The sequence below is a fragment of the Oncorhynchus gorbuscha genome, linkage group LG03 (genome assembly GCF_021184085.1).
Source record: "Oncorhynchus gorbuscha isolate QuinsamMale2020 ecotype Even-year linkage group LG03, OgorEven_v1.0, whole genome shotgun sequence".
Taxonomy (NCBI): Eukaryota; Metazoa; Chordata; class Actinopteri; order Salmoniformes; family Salmonidae; genus Oncorhynchus; species Oncorhynchus gorbuscha.
In genome coordinates this window covers 47,370,219-47,384,598 of record NC_060175.1, presented here as the reverse complement: position 1 = coordinate 47,384,598, position 14,380 = coordinate 47,370,219, and the positions used below count along the sequence as shown (strand labels likewise).

General features: G+C 42.9%; 1 protein-coding gene across 2 annotated transcripts in view; it reads right to left on the bottom strand.

Annotated features, from left to right (window-relative positions):
- Positions 1-14,180, bottom strand: part of LOC124020548 (dysbindin-like) — a 33,824-nt gene extending 19,644 nt beyond the window's left edge. For both annotated transcript variants that reach the window (XM_046335786.1, XM_046335794.1), the window contains exon 1: positions 13,866-14,180. In XM_046335786.1, coding sequence (XP_046191742.1) covers positions 13,866-13,908 — 43 coding nt within the window. In that variant the 5' untranslated portion in view covers positions 13,909-14,180. The remainder of the gene's footprint in view (positions 1-13,865) is intronic.
- Between the last annotated feature and the right edge of the window lie 200 nt (positions 14,181-14,380).

Genomic DNA, 14,380 nt, shown 5'->3' with positions numbered 1-14,380 from the left:
ACCTCCCGGGAGAGAATCTCATCCTTAACCACTGCGTGGAGTCCCTCCAGAAAACGAGGTTCTGGAGGCTCGGCAGTTCCACTAACAGGAGGCAGCAAGAGTGCGTAAACTCTGGAATAATCCAGATGGACCGTCACCTTGGCATAACCTGAAGCGGGGCCCTAGGTTCTCCACGGCAAAACTGAACGCAGAAAACCCGAATCCTCCTCTTGTTCTGGAACTTGTTAGAGCAATCAGCCCTTGCCTCCCAGATAGCTGTGCCCCATTCTCGAGCCCGGCCAGTAAGGAGCGTCTGAAGTGTTGGGTTGGAGAGAGAACACAATCTCACACTGCGTGAGAAAGGAGCGGCACTCAGTGGGCTGCCAGCAAGGTGGGTTATTCCCTAGGTTCTGAGTAGGCCAGGTTCCTTCTGTCCAGAGAGTGAAACCTGAGAGGACCCAAGAAGACAGCGACTTGGCTCCTTGAAAACAGAGTCTTTAATCCAGTAAAAACAGAGTCTTTAATCCACTAATCAGGGAAAGGATCGGGAACAGGTGTGGGAAGACTAAATGATTGATTAGGGGAATAGGAACAGCTGGGAGCAGGAACGGAACGATAGAGAGAAGAGAGAGCGAGAGAGTGAGAGAGGGAGGGGGAGAGAGAGGGATAGAAAGAGGGAAAGAACCTAATAAGACCAGCAGAGGGAAACGAATAGAATGGGAAGCACAGGGACAAGACAAGATAATAAATGACAAAACATGACAGTATATAGCTTAATAACACAAAATAGACATTGGTCTCCACGACATAAAAGTGTCTAGTGGATCCTAAGGGTAGATTCTTCCAGACTCCAACCTCCTCACGGTCATGGCCTCACAACTGCCAATCCTGCTCCTCACCATCATTCACGAGGACCAGCAAAGGTCCCCAGGAATCTCTATTGGGCTGGCAGCTGCTTGGTGTGCCATCTCCATCACCTACCCCTTCGGACGACAAAAGAACCAAGACCACTGAGGAGAAACCATCTGGCAGCCCTGACAGTGTACATGAAGTGGAGAGAGTTTCTTCAGCGAGAAGTTCCATGACGCCTGACATCACAACCAAAGTAGAGACAACCGGCGCTTAACAGCAATACAGACAACTGCATCTCTACGGCAACATAAACACATGATCCAACCCCAATCTCTGTTACGTCTTGTAATTTGAGCCCTTGTCATTTATAAATTAATGCATATTGTCGTTATAAGATAAGTGTAAGATAAGCTCTTAACATTTGTCCAAAAAAAGAAACCTCAATGGATCAGGATCTCTTTACTATGTCCCCCGTCAGGTAGAGATGGCAACAAGGTCACTGGGGAGGTCTGCATGCTCAGACCAGAGCTGCTCACTGTAGGCATGGGGAAAGAGAGTCTTACACAACCAGATAACCAGACACTGTGTTCTCTCATAACGGCACAGTGGAAGCCATGCTGACAAAGCAAGATGCCAGACAGAATTGAGGCCAGGCATCTGAGGAGGATGTCCAACATGAACTTGAATTCGTTTTGATTTCTGGGATATCAAAACATGCCAGGGTGCATCTCAAAATTCTGGTGAAATTACCAATATCTTAGGGCTCTTTAAAATAAAATGTATTAAATGTAAAGTCCCCTGACATTTCACTTATATATTGATATGTGGTCACCATAGATCAAAATGGCTTGCAATGAGCAGTAACCCTAATTCTCACAGGTGTATGTTTCTTCTGCCTGTGTGAAGTCCATCAACTCCTGGCTGAACACTACCTCACAGCATATGCCTGGAATCCTTACATTGTAATATGGTTTCGCCACTGTAGCACATTCAGAGATCGATTTATATCCAGTAATCTAAAGGAATTTGTGGATTTTAAAGAAAACACACCTTCTGTTTGTCATAGACGAACATGATTAATATGAGATAAAAGGCAAGTTCAGGAAGCTATGTTCTGTGAGACTTTTAGAAAATTTGCTAATTTTCTCTCAAAATAAATATATGAGGTGTAATCTAATAGTCATTTTATAAATTGATTATACTATATTTAGAAGTAATTTTAAGCCTTATTCCTAAACTCAGCTAAAAATAAATGTCCTCTCACTGTCAACTGCGTTTATTTTCAGCAAACTTAACATGTGTAAATATTTGTATGAACATAACATGATTCAGCAACTGAGACATAAACTGAACAAGTTCCATTAGACATGTGTCACGCCTTGGTCATTGTATTTTGTGTTTTTGTTATATGTTTGGGTAGGCCAGGGTGTGACATGGGTTTATATGTTGTGATTCGTATTGGGGTTTGTATTATTTGGGATCGTGGCTGATTAGGGGTGTTGTTAGGCTTGGCTGCCTGAGGCGATTCTCAATCAGAGTCAGGTGCTTGTCGTTGTCTCTGATTGGGAACCGTATTTAGGTAGCCTGAGTTCGCTTTGTATTTTGTGGGTGTTTGTACCGGTCTCTGTGTTGTAGTCACCAGATAGGCTGTAATTAGTTTCACGTTCCGTTCTGTTGTTTTTGTATTTAGATTCAGTTATTTCATGTACCGCGTTTTCATTCATTAAAGGCATGAGTAACCAACACGCTGCATTTCGGTCCGACTCTCTTCATTCAACAGACGAACGCCTTTACAACATGTGACTAACAGAAATTGAATAATGTGTCCCTGAACAAAGGGAAAGTCAAAATGAAAACTAACAGTCAGTATATGGTGTGGTCACCAGCTGCATTAAGTACTGCAGTGCATCTCCTCCTCATGGACTGCACCATATTTGCCAGTTATTGCTGTGAGATGTTACCCCACTCTTCCACCAAGGCACCTGCAAGTTCACAGACATTTCTGGGGGGAATGGCCCTAGCCCTCACCCTCCGATCCAACAGGTCCCAGACCTGCTCAATGGGATTGAGATCCACGCTCTTCGCTGGCCATGGCAGAACACTGACATTCCTGTCTTGCAGGAAATCATGCACAGAATGAGCAGTATGGCGGGTGGCATTGTCATGCTGGAGGGTCATGTCAGGATGAGCCTGCAGGAAGGGTACCACATGAGGGAGGATGTCTTCTCTGTAACGCACAGCATTTAGATTGCCTGCAATGACAACAAGCTTAGTCCGATGATGCTGTGACAAACCGCCCCAGACCATGACGGACCCTCCACCTCCAAATCAATACTGCTCCAGAGTACAGGCCTCAGTGTAACACTCCTTCCTTCGGCGATAAATGCGAATCCGACCATCCCCCCCCTGGCGAGACAAAACAGCAACTCATCAGTGAAGAGCACTTTTTGCCAGTCCTGTCTGGTCCGGCGACGGTGGGTTTGTGCCCATATGCAACGCTGTTGCCGGTGATGTCTGGTGAGGATCTTTCTTACAACAGGCCTATAAGCCCTCAGTCCAGCCTCTCCCAGCCTATTGCGGACAGTCTGAGCACTGACGTGTCTTCCTGGTGTAACTCGGGCAGTTGTTGTTGCCATGCTGTACCTGTCCCGCAGGTGTGATGTTCGGATGTACCGATCCCGTGCAGATGTTGTTACACGTGGTCTGCCACTGCGAGGACAATCAGCTGTCCATCCTGTCTCCCTGTAGCGCTGTCTTGTGCGTCTCACAGTTCGGAAAATGCAATTTATTGCCCTAACCATATCTACAGTCCTCATGCCTCCTTGCAGCATGCCTAAGGCACATTCACACAGATGAGCAGGTGTTTTTCAGAGACAGTAGAAAGGCCTCTTAAATGTCCTCATTTTTCATAACTGTGACCTTAATTGCGTGCCGTCTGTAGGCTGTTAGTGTCTTAACAAACGTTCCACAGGTGCATGTTCATTAATTGTTTATGGTTCATTGAACAAGCATGGGAAACAGTGTTTCAACCCTTTACAATGAAGATCTGTTAAATTATTCTGATTTTGATGAGTTATCTTTGAAAGACGGGGTCCTGAAAAAGGGCCTTTTCTTGTTTTGTTGCTGAGTTCAGTTTGTTGAATAGGAAATACATCATATAAAATGTAACATTCTCATATTTTTATCATATTTGTACTGTGTACAAAAGTGACTACACCTCAGTCATTTATGAATATTTTTTTACCAGAATGTGAGATTTGAACCTTTCTTGGAGTATGCAGAATGACTCGTTGTTGTTTATGGCCCTCTCGTGATAAATAATTACTTCTGGGGATTAAATAGAATACATTTTTGATTACATTTATTTAAATTTAAGAGGTTTATAAAGGTCCAATGCAGCTGTTTTTAATCACAAAATCAAATCATTTCTGTGTAACAATTAAGTACCTTCCTGCAAGAACCTTGCTAGGACTGTCTGGGAGTAGTCTGAGTGGGGAAGGGAAAACCAGCTGTTATTGGCAAAGAGGTTTGAAGAAAACAATGCATTGGTCTGTTAGCTAATTTACAGCCTGGTGATGTCACCAGGCAGACCAAAACTCCATCCCACCAATACAGGCTGACATTTCAGGCGATCTTTTCAGACAGCTTTTACACCAAATGTCCTTTGTCATAATTTTTGAAGTGTCTGACTAGTATTCCTATCTCATAGTGTGGAAGAATTTTTGACTGCACAGGCTTTAAAAAAAACCTAATGCAATGGCATATCTTAGCGCTGGCAATAGCACTATAGGTCTGGGTGTGTCAAAAATATTTTGGGTAATTTCACAGTGGGAATTATGGGCGCAATAGCTGATTGCCCAAAAGTGCTGGGTTTTGATGAATAAATAAGTTGTAGGTGTGTTGAGGCTTGGCCCTTCACTGGTCACTCAGAACATACTCAATGGCTAAATATGTGCTTGCTTGAAGTTGTGTATTTACAGTCTTTTCTTATCAGCTCCAATTCAAAACATTAGGAACACCTTCCTAAAATTGAGTTGCACCGCCTTTTGCCCTCAGAACAGCCTAAATTTGTTGGTGCAGGAACTCTACAAGTTGTCGAAAGTGTGCCACAGGGATGCTGGCCCATGTTGACTCCAATGCTTCCCATAGTTGTGTAAAGTTGGCTGGATTGCCTTTGGGTGGTGGACCATTCTTTATAAACACGGGAAACTGTTTAGAGTGAAAAACCCAGCAGAGTTGCAGTTCTTGCCACACTCAAACCAGTGCACCTGGCACTTACTACCATACCTCTTTCAAAGGCACTTACATCTGTGTCTTGCCCATTCAGCCTCTGAATGGTACACATACACAATCCATGTCTCAATTGTTTTCAGTCTGAAACATCTTTCTTTAACCTGTCTCCTCCCCTTCATCTACACGGATTGAAGTGGATTTAACAGGTGACATCAATAAAGGACCATAGCCTTCATAGCTTATGTCATGGAAAGAGCAGTTGTTCCTAATGTTTTGTACACTCAGTGGAAATAGCCAACCGAAATAAAATGTAAACCTATCCCATGTTTGCTAAATATGTTGAACATCTTTGCAGTCCATATTGTTGTAAGAAAAATATTGGAAATAGTTGGAAAAAAAATATTAAAACACAGCATTAGCACTGATACATGCCTACTGTACTCTAAATTGCAATTATGTCTGACAACTAACAGAAACCTGCTGCGCGCGTGCGCCATCGTGCATAAATGTATTTTGTCCCCCCACACCGATCGCGACACGCAGGTTAAAATATCAAAACAAACTCTGAACCAATTATATTAATTTGGGGACAGGTCGAAAAGCATTAAACAGTTATGGCAATTTAGCTAGCTAGCTTGCACTTGCTAGCTAATTTGTCCTATTTTAGCTAGCTGTTGCTGTTGCTAGCTAATTTGTCCTGGGATATAAACATTGAGTTGTTATTTAACCTGAAATGCACAAGGTCCTTTACTCCACCAATTAATCCACACATAAAACAGTCAACCGAATTGTTTATAGTCATCTCTCCTCCTTCCAGGCATTTTCTTCTCTTGACTTTATATTGCGATTGGCAACTTTCATAAATTACGTGCATTACCGCCACCGACCTATTTCGTCTTTGTCACCCACGTGGGTATAACTAATGAGGAGATGGCACGTGGGTACCTGCTTCTATAAACCAATGAGGAGGTGTGAGAGGCAGGACTTGCAGTGCGATCTGCGCCAGAAATAGAACTGACTTCTATTTTAACCCTAGGTAACGCTGGCGCGCGCAATCATTTAATATTTTAGATTTCGACATTTATTTTGCGACGCGAGCGGTGTAGTTGGCCTGTGAGCCATGGACATGCTAAGCATTGACATTAAGCACGATTAAATTCACGTATGACAAGACCTAAAAAGATGACGAATAATTATAATAAAATTAAACTTGTTTTAAATAACCTATGTCTAAATACAGCGACAGGCACCATAATTGCTCCCCATGGGCATATGATATTGAGGCGACGTGGGCTATAGAGGGTTTTATGAATATCTAAAAGCTGGGGGAAAAAGCCATTATAAAGGGGAATGTCTACTCACCGTTCTACTGCTTCCAACGGTTTCTGTCTCATATCATGGAGACTGCATTCACGGTAAATGCTGCATATGTCGGCTCAATCGTAAATTACCATTTCAATTGCTTCAGCTATACAAATTGAATATGACCCGTCACGTCAGTGCAATAGATCCTACAACCTGCTTGACATTGATGCATTGATTTATTTTTCTTAGAGGCCTGGGACCTGGCTTATACATGAGCTAAAGGGAGAGTAGTTAAAGATGCTTTTCTTCCTATTCCATTTAGTTACCATCTAGTCACCTTAATTCAATAAGGTGTGGGAAATTCACAATGGACCTTTTTAACCTCTGATCAGTTCCCTAGGTCACACAATGATGTGATCACAAATGTCCTGGATTGATGAGATCATTTTTCCGGTCAGTCATTCTCCATTCCCTACCCAAACCCCCCCAGTTCACACCACAAGCGATCCAGTGTGACAGCCAGCAGGCAACACAGAGTGGCTATTCAGGAGGGAGGAAGAGGAGGGAGGGCAATGAGAGAGGACTAGGACAAAAAGGATGAAGGCAGATTGTCTGATTTTCTTTAAGACAGGTTTTTTCACCGTTTTTACTCACTCCCTCCCTCCGTCTCAGTGAATGCAGTGGGAGTTGTGGGAGGGACAGAGTGTAGGATTAGGGCTCAGTACCAGCTGGACGTGTGAAATTTGTCGGATTCAGACAGAGCCGGACATGTCAGCGTGCCCACTCTACCTTCCCACACAAAGACAAACACAGATCTGACAGTAAAAACAAAAGAAATGCAAAAGCGGGGATGTGAGGGAGTGGGCCTGGGCCTGGTTCTGAAGACTGGATGCGAGTGAGAGGAAGTTATTTTACTCAATGGGCATGTAGGGAAGAGTAGGAAGGGGTATCCCATTAAATCAACAACACAGTGTCCCTCCCTGTATTCATCCTCACATTAAATCTTAGTGCTGAGAGGGTGATGACCGGAAGAGCCTCAGAACAACAAACTGTGTTTGGGAACAAAACATGGATGATTAGCTTTCCAGATGATCCAGATGCTTTTGGGTTTTAGATCTTTCACCCGGGCTGCTGGTTTGTGGCCCTGCTAGAGCAGCTCTGAAACTAAAACCCTTATGGGAATGGCCACTTCCTTCTGTGCAAACTGAGTATAGACTAGTTTGCCAGACTCTCATTTTGAGGGAATTCTCTGCCATACAGCAAATTAAACAAGTGTTAAACCAAAACCACAGGCATCATTCTCATATTCCCCAGCATGCTCTATTGCAGGTAGATTTTTTAAATTGTTTCAATAACCATATTTTTGATGAATTAATCTTATGCTATTTATGTACAGTATAACATACATTTTAATAAACTAATCCAATCTATTACTTGGATTTATTGCACCCATTACTGAACTAGTTGTTCCAGGTTACATGCTTTAGGTAGTCTCATATCTTAGTCATTCCAACCCGGCAGTCATTCTAAATTTGGAAAGAAAATTCAAAATGTTGGAATTACACATCACTCTGCAAGTCTCTCGCCCTCTCTCTTTCTCTCTCCCTCCCTTCACCAGGCAGTGACTCCTGACCAGATGCATCAGGACCAACAAGACGTGATGTAATGCTGTTTGGGGAGATGAGACTGACCTTTTAATGTTGCTGAGGGGGTGGGAGGGCGACAGGAAACATTTTATTTTAACATGGACCATCTCATCACTTGTTCTGGAGTTTGAGAGGAGTCAAGTCAGGAGGGAATGTGGACAGAATACAGAGAGGAGTGAGAAAGGTCAGATAAAGAGTAAATGTTTCAATAGAAGTACAAAGAAGGTGGGAGAAAGAAGGAATGTATTTTTTAAATGTTTTATTTCACCCTTATTTTACCAGGTAAATTGACTGAGAACTGGGGATGATTAGGTGGCCATGATGGTATGAGGGCCCGATTGGGAATTTAGCCAAGACACCAGGGTTAACAGCCCTACTCTTATGGTAAGTGCCATGGAATCTTTAGTGACCACAGAGAGTCAAGACACCGGTTTAACATCCCATCCGAAAGACGGCACCCTACACAGGGTAATGTCCCCAATCACAGCCCTGGGGCATTGAGATATTTTTTGGGGGACCAGAGGAAAGAGTGCCTCCTACTAGTAATCCAACACCACTTCCAGCAGCTTCTGATCTCCCATCCAGGGACGGACCAGGACCAACCCTACTTAGCTTCAGAGGAAAGCCAGCAGTAGGATTGAAAAGAGAAGCAAAATGAATTGGTGTGGAATAGACAGGGAGAGCCAAGAGAAGAAATGTGACAACTCTGATTGGGGCTCATTAGCTGAGGATGTCTTGCTGTTTTGACAGGATGTATTTTCTGCTGCTCTCATCATCACATTCCACTCTCAGCAGTCTAGTAGCTGGCTAAAGCAGGCACTATGGAGATCACCAGCTGGCCATGACTGCCTGTAACTGGAAATTCACTGGATAAACTGCTGAGAATCAGGGGTCAACATTTAAACAGCTTCAGAAAAACTAGCATTACCATCAGATTATATGAAGCCCTGTGCAATTACTTAGTTAATTGAAGAGGTTTTGTAGGTGGTAAACTGACCTCGGTGGCAGGCAGCAGCCTCCCTTTCATAAAACAAGATGCCTCGCTTTACACTGCTTATTTTGGGTAATTTTTTTGTATCTTCCTGCTCTCTGCCGGAAACTCCCATTTGGGCTTGGTTCCAATTGCAAAGAGAGTGAATTATTGATGGTGAGAGTGGAGCAGTGTGTGTGTTTGTTTGGATTGGGTGTGTGGGATAAGCTTTTTGCAATGGGTTGAATCACAGCCTGGCACCACCACATATCTCACTCAGTAAACACCAAAATGACATTATGAACCCCCTCCTTCCCCCAGCACAAACATACACACCCCTAACAGACAATAGGACCGTTTATGTGTCAGTCAGCCTCAATCTCCTGTCCTAGTGCCCTTTGTGGTCCATGAGCAGACTACTGGTCCACAATGGACCCAAGCAGCTGACATCTGAGAAATGTCTCCATTAGACGACACTCACTCACCATGAATGTGCAGGTTTAGCCAGGAGTGTTGTGGGAGTGGATGTATGTGTCGGTCAACTGAGCTCCCTCCATCGTGAGTTGAAGACTCCTAGTCATAATCACATGATAACTCATTACCAGCCCTTTGGCAATACATAAACTGTCCAATTGTTCATCTTCCCTGGTGTTCCTGGAACCTATTTGTTGCGGATCCTCTTTTTGTGATGAATAGTTCAGATTGCTATTTTCATATCAGTGGGGAGTGTCACTGAAATGTTTGGCTAAACCCAAAAGAATAGTTCTGGCCTTCCACTGATCTATCATTTCTCAAATATTGTGCTGTCACGAGCCTGCCCAGCTAGCAAATAACGTTCTGAGAACCATATGTTTCTTAGAGCTTGTTGAGAGCTTGGTTGTCCTATGGTTATTTAGCATACAACCTTTTCACAATGTTCTGGGAATGGTGCAGGATACCCAGCTACCATAATGTTCTGAGAACAATAGGTGGCAATTTAGGTACTTCAGCATAATGTTTTCTACAGGTTTCCTCATGGTTCCATTTGAAGTCATGTTCTTTGAACATTAAAAAAACTTTACATGAAAACCACAAGAAAACATTAATGTTCTAAGAAGGTTATAATAATATTATTTAAAAACATACACGACCATTCAAAAGTTTGGGGTCTCATAGAAATGTCCTTGTTATTGAAAGAAAAACACTTTTTTGTCCATTAAAATAACATCAAATTGATCAGAAATACAGTGTAGACATTGTTAATGTTGTAAATGACTGTTGTAGCTGGAAACGGCAGATTTTTTAAATGGAATATCTACATAGTCGTACAGAGGCCCATTATCAGCAACCATCACTCCTATGTTCCAATGGCACGTTGTGTTAGCTAATCCAAGATTATCATTTTAAAAGAAATCCCTTTTGCAATATGTTAGCACAGCTGAAAACTGGTGTCCTGATTTAAAGAAGCAATAAAACTGTCTTTCTTTAGACTATTTGAGTATCTGGAGCATCAGCATTTGTGGGTTCAATTACAGGCTCAAAATGGCCAGAAACAAAGAACTTTCTCCTGAAACCCGTCAGTCTATTCTTGTTCTGAGAAATGAAGGCTATTCCATGCGAGAAATTGCCAAGAAACTGAAGATCTCGTACAATGCTGTGTACTACACCCTTCACAGAGCAGCGCAAACTGGCTCCCGTGGTCAGTTAAAAATAAAAAAAACTCTATCTTGTTAAGTATGTTCAGGTCTGTTGGCCACGCCCAGTAATTGGCCACACCTGATCTTTTTAATGAGTGCTTGTTTCCTTTGAAGTAGGGTCTGTTTGAAAAGACTAAAATGAACAGCTTCGTATAAGTAAAAAACAAAACATGGAATGCTAGCTCCATCCTGGTGGCACAGTGGACTAATGTCATGGATAGAGAACAGAATATCGTAGGCTCGAATTCCCCCGACGCCATGCCACAATAAAACATTTATTACTTATTCCCTAAGCAAATTCATTTCCTGGAGTTCAAAAAGTTCACTGGACAGAGGTTGCTCTCTGGTTTTGTGATGAATTTTGTGGTTGAATTTATTCTGCCACTGTGTCTTCTTATTGTCTTGGCCTTAGGCCTATGTATCACAGTGTCAAAGCATATGAACGAACAGGTTATAGAGCAAAAAATGAAATTATCACAACACAGGTTGTAAAATGGCTTTTTCTTCTGGCTTGGCTTCCGCAATGATTTTACCCACACATCACTACTGATGGATTCATTCCCAGAACCAATGGGAAAACAAAAACTTACGTTTACACCACCTCCAAGGAATGCTAGCTGGGTGAGTAGTAGTTAGTAATTATCCTGCCATAGGTCCATGGTGAACAGCAAAAACCTGAAACCAATCCACTATGTACTTCCCATACAATGAATAATGGGAGTGATACCTGTGTTGATGTGGGAGAGGTTTAAGAGCTTTGTGTTTCCAGCATATATTGACAGATTTATGTATAATGAATAATAATTGTATTGTTGTATTTAATTAACTACAATATGCCTATAGGCATTCACATGTACCTGGTCTGAACCCGGGGTTGTTTTTTCACCAAGCAGAGGGTGGGATTTTTTTTATTTCACCATTTAGGCCAGTTGAGAACAAGTTCTCATTTACAACTGCGACCTGGCCAAGATAAAGCAAAAGCAGTGCGACAAAAACAACAACACAGAGTTACACATGGAATAAACAAACAGTCAATAACACAATAGAAAAATATGTATACAGTGTGTGCAAAGGTGGTAAGGCAATAAATCGGCCATATTGGCGAAGTGATCACAAGTTAGCAAATTAACACTGGAGTGATAGATGTTCAGATGAGGATGTGCAAGTAGAAATACTGGTGTGCAAAAGAGCAGAAAAACAAATATGGGATGAGGTAGGTAGTTGGTTGGATGGGCTATTTACAGATGGGTTGTGTACAGGTGCAAGGATCGGTAAGCTGCTCTGACAACTGATGCTTAAAGATAGTGAGGGAGATATAAGTCTCCAACCAGTGATTTTTGCAATTAGTTCCAGTCATTGGCAGCAGAGAACAGAAAGGAAAGGCACCCAATGTAGGTGTTGGCTTTGGGGATGACCAGTGAGACATACCTGCTGGAGTGTGTGCTACAGGTGGATGTTTCTATGGTGACCAGTGAGCTGAGATACGGCCGAGCTTTACCTAGCAAAGACTTATAGATGACATGGAGCCAGTGGGTTTGGTGACGAATATGTAGCGAGGACCAGCCAACCAGAGCATACAGGTCGCAGTGGTGGGTAGTATATGGGGCTTTGGTGACAAAACGGATGGCACTCTGATAGACTGCATCCAATTTGCTGAGTAGAGTGTTGGAGGCTATTTTGTATATGACATCGCCAAAGTCGAGGACCGGTAGGATAGTCAGTTTTACGGATGATGGAAGATTTGTTCAAAGCGAATTAAGAGGACTTGGTCTTTGATCTGAGGGCTGCATAGATTAAAGGATATGAGTGGAAATACACATGTGCACATATATTAATACATATAGATACACCCCCCCCCCCATATACCAATCAAGTTGTTCTCTCGCCTAACCTCGTCCCCAGGCTAATTGCCACCAAATAGCATTAGAAAAATAAATATCTGTCTGATCAAGTTGTTGGTCAGCCATGCTTAGGGACAAACTACAGTATCTACACTGCAGCAGTAGCAGTCAAAGTGAAATTAGTACAGGTGAACTAAAAACAGACTTGTGTTGTGACCATCTCTCCATCCTACAGTGGCCTGTGTCACTATGAGGACAGTACCAGGCTGTGTCTGCCTCAGTGGGAGGCTGGCTCCGTTTTAAAGGAGCACTCTGGCAGCAACCATCCTGTCTGTGACCATTCAATACCAACTGCGCACTCACTTCATAATTCTCAGCCCGTCATCTAACTTTTCAACAGTGTGACAACAGCTGTTCAGTCCTCCAAGCCAACCCAAACTGCTCCAAACATAACATTCCCACACAATTCAGTCCATACAGGCAGGGCGCTGTGCACCGGGACTGGTCAACGCAACAGATGGAAGATGTCTTCTCTCACAGTCATGTTCTGATCCAATTTAGCCCCAGACGCCACTGACTGACTGAAAAATTAAATTACCCCTATCTGGGTTTCTCTGTGAGAGCACCATCTGTAGGACAGTCTATAGCCCTATGTCACTGCAGTAAATCTGTTCCCATAAGAGATAGACACACAATCTCATTAGGAGTTAGAGATTTATGTCAGTGAAACCAATGGATGCCTTTGTGGCCCCAAACCAAAATGAGAATATATCCCTTTAAGAACCCTCAGCAGCTTGAGTAGAGTCCCACTGATTACAGCGGGACAGTATATACGGTGATTATTCAACATTCTTGTCTTTATTTGGTCAGGAAAGCATGTACAGTATGCCAGCCTTAGTAACATCAAAACAGCAGGTCCTTACTACATCGGCTGAACATTCAAAGCCGCCAACACCGACACTGACACATTTAAATGCTCAAACACCACCAACATCAACAACAACAACATCAAACACAACAGGAATCAGTATTTCACCCATAATTACTTCAACAGGTTATGTTGATTGTGGCTTGATTTATGTTTCTCTTCCCTAAATATTGAATGTGTTTGTCTGTCTGTAAAGGCTAAAGCAGATAACCAAATATGGACAATCATTTTTCTATGTATCTTTCTGCTCAGGAATAGGGGGATTACAGTAAATGAACCTATGTAGAAAGTTAATAAAAACAGTACAGTACAGAATAAATTACAAAAATGATCTGTAATAACTTTACGGCGTATTCACACAGTGACACAGTCTCTCCAACTCCTACACATTCAAGCAGTTGCTGAGAGAGCTAAATAAGCTGTAAAGTTACTCACAGGGTAGACGCTTGTTGTGGAGGTTTGCCCCAGACGAGCTCATGGTGCTCGCAGATTCGGACAGAGAGCTACAGAATCAGATAAGATGTACTGTTGAGGAGGACTGGAGGGTCAGTTCACACAGTCAGGCACAGAGATGCGATGAGGTGGGGAACAATCAGCCCTCCAGAGCTTTAGCAGGACAGCTCATCGCCCTCCTCCTCCCCTGGGACAGAGAGACAGAGTCAAAGCACTCCCAAGAAAGTCACTGGCTCTCTCAAGCACACGCTCTCTCTTCTACAGGACCCTTCTCCCTTAGTGTACTCAATCAGTCAACTAAAGTATTTGGATGAGGACAGCAAGTTATGGCTTGTGGAGCATACCAAGTGGTTATTCACAGAGGGAGGAGCTTGGTGTGAGAGGGGTGGATAGGCTATAGTGCTGGGTCTTTTATGTAACAGTGGAAAATACCAAGTCAGTAGACAGACACTCGCTTTTATTTTTGTCGTCCTCGCCCTCTCCGGCTCTTCTTTCTC